Source organism: Pristis pectinata, chromosome 18, assembly GCF_009764475.1.
Source record: "Pristis pectinata isolate sPriPec2 chromosome 18, sPriPec2.1.pri, whole genome shotgun sequence".
In the NCBI taxonomy this organism is placed as follows: Eukaryota; Metazoa; Chordata; class Chondrichthyes; order Rhinopristiformes; family Pristidae; genus Pristis; species Pristis pectinata.
Window position 1 is genome coordinate 16,673,442 of NC_067422.1, and position 18,369 is coordinate 16,691,810.

The window sequence follows — 18,369 nt, forward strand, 5'->3', positions numbered from 1 at the left end:
GAGGGCATGTGCTATCAGCAGAGGCTGGAAAAACTTGGGCTCTTTTCTCTGGAGTGGCAGAGGCTGAGGGGTGATCTGTTGGAAGTGAGGGGCATAGATAGGGTGGACAAGCAATATCTTTTTCCCATTATTGAGCAATCCAATACCAGAGGGCATGCATTTAAGGTGAGAGGGGGTAGGTTCAGAAGGGACTTGAGGAGTAAGTTTTTTACTGAGAGAGTGGTGGATGCCTGGAATGCATTGCCTGATAGGGTGGTGGAAGCAAATTCACTGGGGGCTTTTAAGAGGGGCTTGGATGGGCACATGAATGAGATGAAAAAGGAGGGATATGGGCATTCTGTAGGTAGGAGGGATTAGTTATGTCGGCACAACATTGTGGGCTGAAGGGCTTGTTCTGTGCTGTACTGTTCTATGTTCTAATGAAATGTTCCCAACTGATGCAGACCAGTTAGTAGTGAAGAATAGTCCTAAGACTCAAGCATATGACAGCAGGTCCTCAGCACTTGGTACACTTGGCATGTGGTACACATTGACAGACATAAGCAGGATACTTTAAAATGATCCTGCAATTCAAAACTCCAACCACTCAAGATAATGTTCACATTTTCGAGTGTGTTTTCTGTTTCAAGGGCATTCACTTCGTGAAACTTTGCAGGCAGGTGGAAACTAAGCCAGGGACTTTGACGTCATGTAATGAGCCAGCAGTTTTACACTAACATAATACCATAAAGACTATAAATACTCCCATTACCACAGAGAAGATGCATCTATCTCAAGGAGCTTGAAGGTCATCTGCAACTCTAGTAACAAACCCAAGGTGCTCATCATGTAATAAGAGGGAAAATGCAATTGTTGTAATGGAACAAAGTCAAAAGAATACAGTACAATTAAAACCTATTCTCCAAGGCAACTTGTCAGTTATAGCTGCAAAGTCCCAGATCACACACAAACAAGGGCCACTTTGGAGAGGTATTAGAGTGTAATTGGTGCTTATGAAAGTGGAGTTTATCAGGAGTGACTGGCTTTGGGAGGGCAAGAGAGGAAATCAGGAACCAATGCTAAGTGTATATTTTGTGATGAGTTGGACATGGTGTTCATTTGGGGATTCTCCTTTGGTAAATGTCCTGATGCAGCTCATTGTTTTCCCAAGTTTCCCCCTCCTCTCATGAAAGAGTGTGGCACTCGGTCTCCATCTACTGAAAGCCTTCAGAAGCTGAAACAGTGAGTGTCAGAAGGCTCCAGTCCAAGAACCTGAAGCTTACACCAATAATAGCATTCAAATGTGGAAAATCCTGGTTGAATTTCCTCTCCTTAGCTTATTGGCACTGATGCCAGTTTTGATAACCCATTGTCACTTATGCTGGAATAACTAATTCAGCTGGATGTTTGGATAATCCTGGTTTGTGGAGAAGGATTTAATGCATTCAACTGGTGCTTGCTTAAAGGAACAACTGAAATATTTCATAAAGCTGATAAAATTCCATTAATTATACATATCACTAAATTATGCTATAACATTTTTCATCTGAAGGTCTTGTTTTTGCAACTGTTTCTGATCTCCTGCTCAGTCCGATTTGTTGCTGCTGCTTTGATAGTTTTTTCCAATGTCTCTCAGCCATTTTTTTTGAACTGCATCACACCAGCCCATCATATTCTTATTCCTTTAATGCAAATTTAATTCCCTCTCATGTGAAGAGGATTAAACTGTGGTTGTATGATCGGAGCCTTGGCTATGTTGCTGTAAAGACTGTGCTACGTGTGGAGACACCACTCAGCACAGTGCAAACACACCTGAAATTTACCAGTCGCTGAATGAGGTCATGTAGGAACCAGCAGCAGTGTCTGTGCAAATGTCTGGAATGAAAAGGGCAACTGAACTGGGAGCCAAAGGAAAGGAAATTCAACATTGTGGTGGGGGCTGGAGTAGTGGCACTGGAGGAGAAATGTAACTGAAATAAGAAAGTAAAGATAGTAAGATTAAAAGCTCGAACCAAGCATTTGAATGTACCCGTTAACTAAATGAATCTAATCAGAACATGACCTTTTTCTTTGATATCACGAACAATATAAGACTGCGTCAAAACACTTAAAAGATGAGAAAGCAGTTCACTGGGTGCAATTATCTGAGTTGTTTCTGATTCTACATGGGCATTTTTAAAGAGGTACTCACTCGTGATCATGTCTCCTTTGAAGCTTTGCGAGCTCTCGTTGTTTTTCCTTGTAGCGGCGCTGTAACTCCGCTAGCCTCATCCTCATCTCCAGCTCCAATGTGTCCATTCCATCGATTGCAGCCTTCAGAGGACAGACCTTGAACGTAAAGAATCAGTAAAAGATAATCAAACAGAATGATAGAAGTTTTGTCCTAGAAAAGCAAAATCATTCCATGGTGATGACTATTATGACAATATAAAGAATCAATATAAAATAATCAACAGCATTGTAAAAGGGCTCTCCCAGGAAATTTCACCATTACTTGGTGATTATTTTTATCTTTTAATTATGTCAAAATTCATATTTAAAAAATACACAAATAGTAAAAGAATTTTTCCAGTGAATTAAAGAAATGTATGTTATTTATTGATATATTACTACAGGGAAAAGAGATAATACAAACTAGGGAAGGAGATTGTAAATTAACATCATTCCATGGTAATTATTGACCTATTATTGCTATATCCAGTATTTCTTCCCCCATTGGAATAACAATCTACTCTGAGGAAGTGCAAATAGGTGTCACTTAAACCTTGGCTTTCCTGTTTATTCATTTTTGTTAAAATCCAAATTTAACAATATCCTGCATAAAACTCTCCTTAAGTCATCGATACTGTGAAAACGACAAGTAAAATACAGAAATGTAGGTCCAACCTAAATTCTATCTTTTGATCAAAGTTTATCTTGTCACTGAAACGACATTTTGATTGGCAGTTCAATAAATTCTCATGATTCTATACACATTATCCAATAGTACCCAATCCAGTCAACCATTTACAATTCACAAAAAGTGCTGGAGGAACTCAGCAGGTCAGGCAGCATCCATGAAGGAAAATAAACAGTCGACATTTCGGGCCGAGACCCTTTATTTCCCTCCATGGATGCTGCCTGACCTGCTGAGTTCCTCCAGCACTTTTTGTGTATTGCTCCAGTTTCCAGCATCTGCAGAATATTTTGTGTAACCATTTACAATTGTTCAGATCCATCTTTGTGAGTTGTATTGCAGGAAAGCCAAATTTCTGGTCCTGGAAAAATCAGGACTGCAATCCCAGCACCATTGGGCACTGTCCTGATGTACTGATTTTAGCCTCTTCTCTCGATTCAAATGGATTTTTCTCACAGAATATTTCTCATTTGGCTGGAGGCCACAATTTCCAATACACTCTGCACTGTGAGGGTCCACACCGTGTACATTCTATTGAAGAATATAACCCAGGAATTGTTAGGATTGATGCCTTCTAGAACTGAATAAACTGTGTTTAGGATTCTAGGCTCCTGCAACAAGACCAAGATGGATGGCAAGTGTTCTAGGGGATTATCATTTCAGTGCAATCAAACCTAGCAAGGAATTTCTTCATTTGCCTTTTTGTGAAGAGGTAATGCAAACCAATAAATTGGGGACCTTGTGTGCTGTATTGATTTCCATGAAATTCACCACCAAACTCACCGTTTCCGCCTTTGGACGCCATGAGTACTTCCTTCGTAGATTCAGTACCCGTGGGATTCGAACTATGTAGGATTTACTTGGTTCTGTGTCAATATGGGGGTCACCCAATTCAATGGGTAATGCTTCAACCAATGAACGAGCAGCAGCAATAGTTGCAAGGCTTTGGAGATCATGAGTAAGCACAGCCTCGTCCTCCCCTGTGATTGAGAAATATGGTCATTTTCTTTCAACACTGATACATTAAATTGATAGCCCCCTTTGTAATGAAATCTCACTGACACTCAATTCCAACTTTAGCTCTTTCTCTCTCAAAACATCTGAAAAGGGCACCAGTCAAAAATTGGCTAAGTGCCCACATGTTCACATGGTTAAAAGCATTTCCTTTGTGTATTTTTTTAACTTACATCAGCTAATCAAACATATAATCTTCTTCTTTAACTGCCGCTATTGATAAGGGAATGCCAGGAAATTTATAAAGAGGAAAACTAATTACAGAGAATCTAAAAGCATATTCAGAGCAAGGTATTAGATGGTTAATGGGTAAGAAGATTACAAGATTCAGAAGCAATTAAGTTCTTTTACCTGAGAGAATGGAAGGTACAGTTAAGGATTGGAAAAGGCAGGAGCAAAACAACACATTCCAGTACAAACATTCCATACTATGATAATTTTTTTTATCTATAAACAAGGTTACCACATCCTTATTCCTAACCTGCATTTCAAACTCAGCATTTTCTAGCTAGTTCATTCCTTAGTTTCAATCTCACTCACTCACCCCATTCCAAGTATCTTGGTCAAACCCACAAGCTTCTGGCAACATGCAAAACACTAAATATCGCTTTTGGCAATTCTCTGACATTACAGTTTGAACCATATCATTTCCCAGAAATAACTCTGCTCTTTGTTTTGCATTTACTCCGTAAAAGGTACGACTTGCATTAATAAGGTGTCTTTCACCCTCTCAGACCAATGAAACTGTTGTAGACAAACATGGCAGCCAACTTATCACATAGCACAAGCAGCCATAATATATGCCACCAGCCAATATATTTCAGATCATGTTAGTAGAGGGATAAGTTTTGGCCTGGATCTTCCTTGCTCTTTTTCTGAATCATATCATGAGATTTTTATATCCACTTGAGCGGTCAGAGGTCAGCATTATGTCTCACCTGAAAGATGACACCTCCAACTGTGCAGCACACTTTGAGAACCTGGGCTTTGGAGTAGTGGGAGGTACCCAAGACTCAGAACAGTAAATGCCAACAGTGATCGAAGGCTGAGACTTTTTAATCCCTAAAACTTGAAGTGACAAATCTTGCTCTGGCATCTCATGTCAGATCGGTAGAAACAGTAAATAACATGGCCGCTGTGCAGAGAACAGTATCAGTGCTGGTGGGTAGAATGAATGTACTTACAGTATTCAGAGCAGCCTCATTTCCTGGCACTGACAGAAGGGACAGGAAATTATCTCTGCACAGTTATCACAATCAGCTGCAAGGAAAGGCCAACTGGATAACACTACTGGAGACAGAGATGGGCAGTGGTACATACAACTAGTAGAGCTGTTGCCTCACAGCAGCAGTAATTCAGGCTCAGTGGGGAGCTTGAAAGCCCGGATGACCAGTCTCAAGAACAGCATCTTCCCCACTGCTGGCAGACTTCAGAACCAATCACCTCTTCTACATCCCCTTCCTGGTGGTGCTGCCACATTCTCGAACCCTTCATCCAACCTCTTCTGTTATTGTCACTTCAGCATTTCTTTTTCCACTACCTCAGTTTGCACTATTGTACTTTGCACCATTTCATTGTTTTTGCCCTCATCGCTGTATTTATTGTCGTATTTATTAATACTAGATATACTGTTTACTCTGCGAGCAGACATTTCATTGCACACTGGTGTATATGACAATAAACGAATCTGATCTGATTTCCAGTGCTGCCTGCACATTCTCACTGTGACCATGTGGATCTCTTCTGACTTCCGAAAGACTTGTGGGTTGGTTGGTTAATTGGCCACTCTAACTTGCTCCTACTTTATTGATAAGTGGTAGAATCTGGGAGGAGTTGACAGGAAGGAAAGAATAGGTTACAGAGAAAAGTAGAGGTGGGGGGTGGGATTGCTCTATGGCCTGACATAGACTTGTTGGGCTGATTTGTCCTCCTTCAATGTCATAAGGAAATATGAAGGTAAACAAATAAAAGAGACCAATTAGATCTGTTTCCAGAGCCTCTTGCTAGACCACAATACCATGATTCACAGGACATTCCTCTGCTGAGATGCTCACTTAGGAAAATTCCAATGGGAATTTAGGAACTGGAATAAAGTGCTGAAAAATCCCAAGGTGAGCTCAAAGGACAAATTCCCCCTGAAGTGAGATTCAGTTCCATTCCTATATCTTCTTCCTCAGAAAATGGATGTTTTGTGGAAGCAGAAGTGAGAAAAGTCTAAACTCTTACTGTCTACAGCAATTTTTTGGAACAATGTAGGAATTTGTCTTCCTACCTAATTTGCAACTTCAGACTGAGAAAAAACACAGGGTGTCTGGACCAGTCCAATTAAGCCTTTACCCAGGACGGTCACTGTATTCAATAAGAGCCAATAAGAGTTCAAGTCTTTTCTTGGTATCAAATGGGAAGAGACATCTGGGTGTGTGTATGTGTGTGTGTGAAATATATATGGAACATGTGTTTTTCCAACTTATCCAACCAAGAGGGCAGGCGGGTCTTGGAATTCTTTTCCTGTTCATTCATGGGATTTGTAATCACTGGTGGTAGCATTTATTGAGATGCTGATTGTGGTGGGTCAACCTCCTGAGCAACCCTTCTTGTGAAGAGAAAGTGCCACAATCTGACTCAAGGGCATTGCAGGAGTGGTAATCTATTTCCAAATCAGGATGGTGTGTAATTTGAAAGGGAGTTTGGTGGACCCATGTGTCTGCTGTCCTTGTCCTGGGTGGCAGAAGCTGCAGACTTGGGAGAAACAGAAGAAACCTTAATGAGTCACTGCATTTGCCTATAGATGGCACTCATTGTGTTCACTCTGGGGTTTTACGGCAATCTGTCAGTTTTGTGATTAGCATTACTGAGTTCAGATCATTTAATTAACTGAATTTAAATTCTTTAGCTACTGTGATGGGATTTGAAATTGTGTCTCTAGGTCATTAAAAGAGAACTATTGATTATTAATCTAACAGTATGCTACCATTCTGTATGTGTACCATTCAAAAGCTGGCACCTCTGTCAATATTTGACTCCCTGATTACCAAAGTCAGTCTGCCTGGATAGTATGTTCAAGTCTCTGGAGTGGACTTTGAATATATAACCATATCATTTGAAGGCAAGAGGGTTGCCACTGAACCAAAGCACTGAAGGGGCTAAGAAAGAAAATATACTGGACTGCTGAAGATTTGTTGATTGCAGAACTATCAAATAAACCCCTAACAAGCAATCTTTGTCCAGTTTTCCAATTGGATTTTAACCCAAAGAGTTAAAATCCGATTTCAGGGAAGTACTGATATTTATCTTCAAAAATGTCATAGACTAAAATAAATGAATTATGTCAACTAGTCTTAAACAAGACAACCAGCATGATGTCACAAAATATTGCAACACAATGCCTCTTCTCAGATTCCCTGGTCATCCTATCGGAATTACATCATCTTTTCCCCAAAGAAGGAACGTTAATGGATTCAATGTCCTAAGATATACCAGGAACAGTCAATCCTTTTGGCCAGAAATGATCAATGAGCTGATAAAAGTTTTATTGATTAAAGAAGTAATGAGATTACAGAGATTCAATAATTTAACAGCCTATGTGTAAACCCGTGAAGGGATTTATATTTTGTAATCTGCATATGGGAGCTAAAGAAAACACAGTGCTTTCAATGCAATAATCGTTGCTTGTAATGGGTACATAATATATAATTACATGTCAGTGATGAATGTGAAATGTATGTACATATATTTGCTAGATACATATTATGTATGTGTGTACATATTGGCCCAGATTGTTCTGCAAAGATTAGACTGGTGATGTACTCTGTGAATTCACCACTGGAAAGTTATTCCATATCTTCCTCCCTTTTAAAATATCCTGCAGGGAGCACTGGGACAAGCCAGAGGCAATGCAGCCAGTGGCCACTAAACAAGCTCAGTTTCGTAGATTGATGGAGCTTCTTTAGTTGCTTTCCTGTCAGTTTTAAGTGCACTCCAGAAGTAATTATCAAGCAAGTGATAGCATGGGGTGAATAATATGCAATAACTAAAAAACTGCAATAAACAAACCAAACCTCCTGGCGGCTAAAAAAATAACATTTTACCTTAATTTGTTTTTAATGTACCTGCACAAGGAATGACTCTAATAATTGCAAGTGACTTTAATTAATAGGCCACATGATCTCAATTTTAAGTCCCAGTGAATGTGAACCAGCTCCCTTCCTACATGTCACAGCCCCTTGTTAAATTCATTACTAAGCACCATAAGAATCATAAATATTTGCTGAAGACTGCTTACACTCAGTAGAGCAACTTCAAATGTTGCTACTAACATCCATTACAAACCTACTGACTCCCACAGCTATCTCAAGTACTCTTTGTCTCACCCTGCCTCCTGTAAGAACTCTAAGTCATTCTCCCAGTTCCCAGCTTCCCCTCTACCATTGTTAACAAAATCCTTGATCACACCTCATCCATTTCCTGTGCCTCTGCTTGCAACCCCTCTCCTGGATTGAACAAGGACAGAATTCCCTGGTCGACACCTTCCACTCCACCAGCCTCGCATTCAACAGATCATTCTCCGCAATTTCTGCTACCTTCAGAGGGATTCCACTACCAGGCATATTTTCCCCTCCCCTCCCCTTCCAGCATTTTGCAAAGACCATTCCCTTCAAGATTCCCTCGTCCACTCTTCCGTTCCCATGAACCACCCATTTCTTACAGCACTTCCCCTTGCAACTGCAGATGATACAACACTCGTCCTTTCACCCCTTCATCCAGGGACCCAAACAGTCTTTCCAGGTGAAGCAGTGATTCACTTGCAATACTCTCAATCCAGTGGACTGCATTTGGTGTTCACAATGTGGCCCCCACTATACTGGAGAAACCAAACGTAGATTGGGTGATTACTTTCTGGAGCACCTGTGTTCAGCCACAGGGAAAACCTTGAACGTCCCATTGCCTGCCACTTTAATTTCCCATCCCACTCCACCTGCCACCTATCATTCTGTGGCCTCCTGTACTGTCACAGCGAGGCTCAACACAAGCTTGAGGAACAGCACCACTTTTTCTATCTGGGCACATTGCAGCCTTCTGGACTTAATATCGAATTCTACAACTTCAGAAGACTTGGTTTCTCAGTCTGTATCAATCAACCATCTGTAATATTTGCTCAGTTTGTTTTTTTTTACTCTCTGTGAATGGAAGTCAGGCCCAGCCTGACCTGCTGGGCATGTCCTCCTGCTCTGCATTTTGAAACTCCCACATTCTCTTGTCTATGATCTCACTCTCTAACAACTCCCACTTACTCAATGAGCAGATAATCGTGTTTACAGTTTATCCCCATGGTTACCATGGCTTCACCCTATCAGAGGTATTCTCTCCTCTACTCCTCCCCTCCACCCCACCCTCCCTGCAACCTTATGAGCTTCTTTTGTCTCATTTTTCCGTTCTGGCAAAGGATCTCCAACCTGAAACATTCACTCAGTTTCTCTACTCACAGATGTGACCTGACCTGCTGAGGGTTCCCAGGATTTCCGTTTTTGTTTTAGATTCCAGTATCTGCAGTTATTTTGATTTTCAATGTCGTGCCCATTTTGAAAGCCAAGGATTTTGAGGTTGCACCTCTTTTTATATAGACACACCAGTTAGTGATAACCAGCTGCATCACCCATCTTTGAAATTAACCTATGACATGTCAATTTTAAGGAAATAAAGGGAATATTTGGAAGATTATTTTCCACCTCTGTTTAATGCTTGCCCTGCACATTGGAGTTCAAAGTATTAAATAATCCAGGTTGATTCTTCATCAGTACAGTTGTATACTGGATAAATTACTAGATAGTAATGTAGATGCCTGAATTATTGATCCTAAGGCAGTTTATATTGCACTATAGCAGTTGGGGAACTTAAATTCAAGTAGTTGCGTTTATTTTGAATAAAAAGCTAATGTTAACAATGGTGATCATGAAACTATTAGATGGTTACAAATCCTCATCCAGTTTGTAATGTCCTTCAGTGGAGGAAACCTGCCAGCTTTACTCAGTCTGGCCTATGTGTGACCCAATACCTAAAAATGTGGTTGACTGTTAACTACCCTCTGAGATGCAATTCAGGGGACAGATGAACAATAAATGCTGGCTTAGCCACTGACATCCACATCATAGAGTCATACAGCATGGAAACAGGCCCTTCAGCCCAACTAGTCCCTGCTGACCAAGACTTTCATCTAAGCTGGTCCCAGTTGCCCGCGTTTGGCCCATATCCCTCTAAACCTTTCCTATCCATGTACTTGTCCAAGTACCTTTTAAATGTTGTTAATTTACCTGCCTCAACCACTACATCTGGCACTCACTGGGTGAAAAAGTTGCCCCTCAGGTTCCAATTAAATCTCTCCCCTCTCACCTTCAGCCAATACCCTCTTGTTGTTGATTCCCCAACCCTGGGAAAAGGACTGTGTGCATTCATCCTCTGCCCTACCTTGGTAGATATGTAATCCTGACACAGAATTACATTCAGTTCAACACTTTGTTCCACTGTATGCTCTGCTTACACTCCACACAAGCCACCTGCCTCCTAACTCAATGAACTCAAAAGCAAAGCAGTGGAAAGCAAAAATCGGAAACTTCTAATGAAATATGAGACAAGGATCCACATTTATTTGTCTCTTCTGGGGAAGCTGGAAACATGACTCTGTCCAAGTTCCCTTATGGTACCAGAAAAATATTCATGGAAGAAGCTGCAAATAACGCCAGACAGCACTTTACACATGTTGTTGTTAAGTGCCAATTATGTTTGCAGGTTATTGTTTACTTTAAGCTATAGACACCCTTTTCCAATTTCGTAATTACAGCCAATTTCCCTGCTGAGAGGTCCCTGGTGTAATTACATTTCAGTTCAAGCAATAACAGCATGAAAACCAAAAGTGATCAAGAAAAATAGTAAATGCCATTTATTTTAATAGGAGAAGAATAGTGAGAATTGTGGAATAACCCAAATGTGCCAGGAAAGCATGGCATGATGGAAATAATGAAGCAGTTCTTAAAATTCTTCTAACTCTTCTTACCATAGAACCATACAGCACAATACGGGCCCTTCGGCCCACCATGTTGTGCCAACCTTTAAACCACGCCTAAGACTAACTAACCCCTTCCTCTCACATATCTCCCTATTTTAAATTCCTCCATATGCTTATCTAACAATCTCTTGAACTTGACCAACGTACCAGCCTCCACCACCACCCCAGGCAGCACATTCCATGCACTAACCACTGTCTGGGTGAAAAACCTCCCTCTGATATCTCCCTTGAACTTCCCACCCATTACCTTAAAGCCATGCCCTCTTGTATTGAGCACTGGTGCCCTGGGAAAGAGGCGCTGGCTGTCTATCTATTCCTCCTAATATTTTGTATACCTCTATCATGTCTCCCCTCATCCTCCTTCTCTCCAATGAGTAAAGCCCTAGCTCTATTAGTCTCTCCTCATAATGCATACTCTCTAAACCAGGCAGCATCCTGGTAAATCTCCTCTGCACCTTTTCCAATGCTTCCACATCCTTCCTATAATGAGGCGACCAGAACTGGACACAGTACTCCAAGTGTGGTCTAACCAGAGTTTTGTAGAGCTGCATCATTACCTCGCGGCTCTTAAACCCAATCCCCCAACTTATGAAAGCTGACATCCCATAAGCTTTCTTAACTACCCTACCCACCTGTGAGGCAAGTTTCAGTGATCTGTGGACATGAACCCCCAGATCCCTCTGCTCCTCCACACTCCCCAGAATCCTGCCATTAACCTTGTACTCCGCCTTGGAGTTTGTCCTTCCAAAATGTACCACCTCACACTTCTTCAGATTGAACTCCATCTGCCACTTCTAAGCCCAGCTCTGCATCCTATCAATATCCCTCTGCAAGCTTTGACAGCCCTCCACACTATCCACAACATCATCGACCTTTGTGTCGTCTGCAAACTTGCTAACCCACCCTTGCACCCCCTCATCTAAGTCATTAATAAATATCACGAAAAGTAGAGGTCCCAGAACCGATCCTTGTAGGACACCACTAGTCACAGCCCTTCAATCCGAATGCACTCCCTCAACCACAACCCTCTGCTTTCTACAGGCAAGCCAATTCTGAATCCACACGGCCAAGCCTCCCTGGATCCCTTGCCCTCTGACCTTCTGAAGAAGCCTACCATGTGGAACCTTGTCAAACGCCTTACTAAAATCCATGTAGACCACATCTACTACACTACCCTCATCAATCTTCCTGGTCACATCCTCAAAGAACCCTATCAAGCTTGTGAGGCAAGATCTTCCCTTCACAAAGCCATGCTGGCTGTCCCTAATCAGTCCATGATTCTCTAAATGCTCATAGATCCTATCTCTAAGAATCCTTTCCAACAGCTTGCCCACCACAGACGTAAGGCTCACTGGTCTGTAATTCCCTGGACTATCCCTACTACCTTTTTTGAATAAGGGGACAACATTTGCCACCCTCCAATCCTCTGGTACCATCCCTGTGGACAACGAGGAGTCAAAGATCCTAGCCAACGGTTCAGTAATCTCCTCCCTTGCCTCATGAAGCAGCCTGGGGAATATTCCGTCAGGACCCGGGGACTTATCTGTCCTAATATTTTTGAACAGCTCCAACACATCGTCTCTCTTGATATCTACATGCTCTAGAACATTAACCTTACCAACACTGTCATCAGTGTCATCAAGACCCCTCTCCTCGGTGAATACTGAAGAGAAGTATTCATTGAGAACCTCACCCACTTCCACAGCCTCCAGGCACATCTACCCACCTTTGTCTCTAATCGGACCTACCTTTACTCTTGTCATCCTTCTGCTCTTCACGTACAAGAAAAAAGCCTTGGTATTCTCCTTAACCCTACTCGCCAAAGCCTTTTCATGTCCCCTTCTTGCTCTCCTCAGCCCCTTCTTAAGTTCCTTCCTTGCTACTCGATATTCCTCATGAGCCCTACCTGATCCTTGCTGCTTACACCTTATGTATGCTGCCTTCTTTTCCCTAACTAGTTGTTCCACCTCTCTTGTCACCCATGGTTCCTTCACCCTGCCATTCTTTCTCTGCATCACTGGGACAAATTTATCCCTAACATCCTGCAAGAGATCCCTGAACATCGACCACATCTCCATAGTACATTTCCCTTCAAAAATGTCATCCCAATTTACACTTGCAAGTTCTAGCCTTATATCCTCAAAATTTGCCTTTCCCCAATTAAGTATCTTCCCGTCCTCTTTGCTCCTATCCTTGTCCATGACAATGCTAAAGGTTATGGAGCAGTGGTCACTGTCCCCCAAATGCTCACCCACCAAGAGATCTGTCACCTGTCTTCTTCCTCTAGCTCTTATAATTTCAAAGTCCCAATGGTGAGTCATTTCTTTGCAACAGTGCCTATCTTTAGGAAAATCTAGGCCATTAAATAACATACATAATGTGCACAAATGTTATTATGCATCTTATTATATATTTGGAAGGTTTTGTTCATACTGCCAAGAAGCTATGTGTACAAATTATATGAAAACTTCAGAGATTAATCTGTTTTTCTATCACTGAATGGATGCATGCGATAATCTACATGTGAATGTGCATGGTTTTTATTTCTATTTATAGTGAGAATTCTATCTTACAGTATACTGAATACTTTTAAGCAAAAATCTGGTTTTAAATATCCTTTGTAGCAAAGCCCATTAAATTTATTATAAAAAGCTGCCAGACAGATAAACTTGACATTTGTTATGTTGCATGTGTCCTCCAATCTTTCGAGGATGTTGATATCAGAATTTCCAATGTTATCTCATATTTATACATCATAATCCAGGAACATAGTTGGAGGAGTGGACCATTTAGCTCCTCAAGCCTGTTCCAATATTCAATGAAATTATTTCTCATCTCATACCTGACTCCACAAGACCAGCGTTTTCCATTTTCTTTGCTTAAACAAAAACCTACCTATCTCAGATAAAAAATATAACTAATGACCCAACAAGGACTGCCATTCATCAAGGAGAGCTCTAACTTTCTACCTTGCTTTGGCTTTTAGTTTCTTACTTTCTTCCCGGAGTCTCCTAGCTTTATTTTATACACTCTGTTCTAAATAACAAAAATAGTTTCTCTCTACCTACTCTTTAATATCTGATAAACTTCAATCAAGCCATCCTTTAATCTTTTAAATGCCAGGGACCACATCCCTGGTTTGTGTAATCTCTTCCTGTAATTTAACCCTTGGAGTCTAGGCTTCAAGTGGATTGCACTCCATCCTAAACTGTGATGTTCCCAGTGGGGTCTATGTAGAAATCTGATTTGTTGCAGCATAACTATTACCACATTGTACCCCAGATATAAAGCCTAACATTCCATAAACGACTGATTATTTTCTGTACCTGCCCCAGACAATTTAATGATCTATTCAAATGAGACCCTAAATCTCTTTGAACACCACTGCTTCTAGCTAATCATCATTTAGAAAATACTCCATTCTATCCTTTTTAGGTCCAAAGTGGATGCTCTCAAACTCTACATTGAAATCTATTTCCCACTCTTACTTAACCTATTAACATTTATTTTTAACATATGTTTCCACCTATACTGCTTCGAATCTATACGTCAATAGCAAGCTCGGTCCTCTATCTCGTCAACTAAGTTGTTCCAAACAAAAATGATTTAAAAAATTACATATCAAGTCCATAGCTCCCTGAAAGTGGCCACACAAGTAGATAGGATGGTAAAGAAAAGTCAAGAAGTCATGTTGCAGTTGTATAAATCTTTGGTTTGGCCACACTTGGAGCATTGCACACAATTCCGGTCGTCCCATTACAGGAAAGATGTGGAGGCTTTGGAGACGGTTCAGAAGAGGTTTACCAGAATGCTGCCTGGACTAGAGGGTATGAGCTATAAGGAGAGGTTGGACAAAGTTGGTTTGTTTTCTTTGGAGTGTCAGAGGCTGAGACCTGACAGAAGTTTATAAAGTTATGAGAGGCAAAGATAGGGTAGACAGCCAGAATATTCATCCCAGGGCAGATATGTTGAATACCAGAGGGCATAGTTTTAAGGTGATGGGAAGGAAGTTTAAAGGGGATGTGCAGGCCAAGTTTTTTTACACAGAGAGTAGTAGGTGTGCGGAATGCACTGCCAGGGGAGGTAGTGGAAGGCAAAATGATAGTGGCATTCAAGAGGCTTTTAGGTAGGTACATTAATATGCAGGGAATGGAGGGAAATTGGTTACGTGCAGTCAGAGGGATTAGTTTAATTTGGCATCATGCTCATGACAGACATTCTGGGTCAAAAGGCCTGCTCCTGTGCTGTACTGCTTTATGTTCTATGTTAACATTACTGGAAGAGCAAGGAGGTCCCCTAGCCAAGCCTTACACCTCAAAAAAGAGACTCAAAGCAAATTATCTGGTCATTTATCCAGTTAGAAACTGTAAAACGATACTTAAATCCACCAAACATGTATATAGCCTTATAGTTATATTTGCAAAGTATTAGCATATGGGATATAAATTGCTTTTCACCACGAGGTTCCCTCAGCTAATGAACAAGGCCCTCAGCAGCCTATAGCAGATCAATACATTTCCTGGCAAATGACTGTATTTAAACAAAGAAGAGGTAAACTGCAGCCCAAAAGTAAATCTCTGACAACCAAAAGTAGCCGCCACTTTATAATAAGATTCCAATCATGCAGATAGAGCTGTGCAGCTGGGGAAAGTTAATTGACTGTATTAAAAGTCTTCTTCTTCTTCTTCTTCTTCTTCTCAGACAGTCCTTCATGATCAGGATGACTCACTTCCATCCCAGTCATGCAGATCCTGAGGTGGCTGATGAGGCTAATGCAGTACCCTCAGACTTTGATTGGCGGGTACTTTGGGAGGTGGTACACTCCTGGGCTTCTGCATGCTCCTAACATATGGACTCCAAATTGCCATCCCAAATGACCCTTCTGCATTTTGAGAGGTCATGGTACAGTAATTCTCATGAGTCAGTGAGAATATTATACTTTTTCAAGTATATTTTAAGAACATCTTTGAATTGTTAAATATACAGAACTGATAAATGGCTATTGGGGTGAAGGCAATGCAAAGATCACTCTGCTCTCACTCCCATCTCTCTCAATCACTTCTTTTGCCCAAACACTGTCTCGTTCCCTGCTAAATTTGGCTCCATTCACAAAGTTCCAATATACTATTTATTATATCAAGTGCTTAAATCTAAACAATCTGCTTGCTTTCTCTTTTCTCAACTTTGCATATTTGCAAATCAAAGCTTTTATATCTTGTTTTGCTCAAAAAATGGTGATTTCATGGGAAAGCCACTCCCTGTGTGTAACTGCCACACGAAAGCTGCAGGAAGTGAGCAGAGAAGGTTTCTGCCATGCTAACGTGGGCAAGAGGAAGTGTTTGATTGTGCTGGGCCAACATCACAGTCATTTGGTATTGTCTCCTCTCAGTGTTTTGAGACTGGAGAGAAATACAGGCCTTTGGGGAGATTCGTTTTACAAGACAAATTCTTTATCTTTTGGTAACACAAAGAGAAAGGGACTTCAGGCTCTGAAGATTTTTTTTTGGCAACAGTATGAAGGTTTTGATATCAGGAAATAAGTCACTGTTGCATTGTGCCCGTGTTTGTGCTATAAATACCAAAAAAGAAAAGCTACACTAATTTGATCTTTTGGATCACATCCTTTTGAGAACTGTGCTGCAATAATTTTTTTAATGCTTTGCTTTTTTTATGAACACAATCCCAAAAGCCTCAGTTACAAACCAGCTTCATTTCAAAAGGATTGTATTATTCTGGCTATCTATATCCAGTACTTTTGCAGCTATGGTGAGCTGTAGCCAAATTGTCTTGTACAAGGGAGTTGGAAGCTACTAATCAGAGGAAGGTTTTCAAACCAATCAAGCCATTCATAAAAAGACCTGCATCTTAATAGCACCTTACACAACCTCAGAATATCCCGAAGTGCTTTAAAGCCAACATAATTCTGTTCTTTTTAGTTCAAAGGGAAATTTACTCTGTGCTTAACCAGTTATTTGAGCGTTTTTTGCACCCCAACCCCTTGTTATGTGCCTTTTGCTGCTTTTTATTTCAAAAAATATTATTATAAGCAACAAGCAAGAACAAAGAAAAAAAAGTAACATTTAAATTAACATGTTCTCCCTGACATCTTTGATGTACTGTAACCCCCTGAGTCACAGAAAGCCTCAGACATACCAGCAGACACGATGTTCTCCCCATCTGGAGACACCTTGGTATGAATGTTACTTAGAAGAGGAGCAGACAATTGGGAAGGACGTACACTTTGCATCAGCTAAGCCTACACACCTGGGAACTGAGCTGGCCCACCATGATCCACCTCAACCAGTCCTACATGGTCCTGACTAGTCCATTGAGGACAATATCCACTTAACCTGGGACCTGGTGCACCATTCCCAGAGAGCTGGCCTATCGATTGCCTTTCTCTCCCTTGACCAGAAGAAGACGTATGGCAGGATGAATCACAAATTAAGATTGCAGGTCCAATTTCCATCCATTGCCTTGGAGTGTCAGGTCAAAACTAGTAAGTCCTTGACAGCATCCTTTTGTCTGGTGTGTCATGATGCTCCATGTCTGGACAATTATATTCAACCTGCATGCAACTTTCCTTGTGCCTTTTTCAACAGATGATGTGGGTTTGGACCTAACTGATCTAAACAGAGAGGTCAACCTCTCAGCCAGTGACTTGCTCCTCATGATCACAGATCATATTGATCGATGGAGGATGTGTGAGTGCAATGGGTCTTTTTAATTACATCCTCTGCTGGGATCAATACGGAAAAAATTCAGACACCTGGTAGGTCAAAAGTAGGTGGGCTCCCTTCCTAAAGAGTTTACATTTTTTGCATGGAGCACCATGCACCTGCTCTATCTGGATCCCTACCTGTACATCAATAAAGTGGATGGATCTAAGTTGAAAAGTAATACAATCAGCAAATGTTGTGAATAATCAGCCGGCCAGGCAGCATCTGTAGAAGGAGAAACGGATTCAATGTTTCAAGTTGATGACCTTCTATCAGAACTGAGAAGAATTTGGGAATGTGTGTAAAAACAGTATTTCCAAATAACTTGCATTAGTGTGAATCTTCTAAAGTAACAACATTCCTCATGGAGTTTCACCAAGAGGAGCGAAGATTAGACGTTTAGAGAGATGGTGGAAAGTGAAAGTTTTCAGGAGGCTTTTGAAGGTGGCACAAGATGTAATGATGTACTGTGCTGTAAGAGGAGAACCCTGACACACTACCCAGACTTAAGACCACACCACCAAAGGGAAGGGACAGTTATCCTGATTCAGCAGGGGGAATGTTGTAAACCAGGACATGGGTCAATCAGAGATATCATTGTCAAGGTGAGGCAAAGACAACGGGGGACCTTTGTAAATGAGGCTGAGAACTTTGGGATCATATCTGTTCATTCACAATATGCTCAAAGATTTGCTAAACAA

At 41.1% G+C, this 18,369-nt stretch overlaps 1 protein-coding gene across 4 annotated transcripts in view; it reads right to left on the reverse strand.

Moving 5' to 3' along the window:
- The window catches only part of LOC127580156 (BAH and coiled-coil domain-containing protein 1-like), a 251,414-nt gene that overhangs the window by 86,234 nt on the left and 146,811 nt on the right, over positions 1-18,369 (reverse strand). For all 4 annotated transcript variants that reach the window (XM_052033375.1, XM_052033374.1, XM_052033376.1 and 1 more), the window contains 2 exons: positions 3,659-3,855; positions 2,171-2,307 (listed from right to left, as the gene is read on the reverse strand). In XM_052033375.1, the coding sequence (XP_051889335.1) occupies positions 2,171-2,307; positions 3,659-3,855 (334 nt within the window). The remainder of the gene's footprint in view (positions 1-2,170; positions 2,308-3,658; positions 3,856-18,369) is intronic.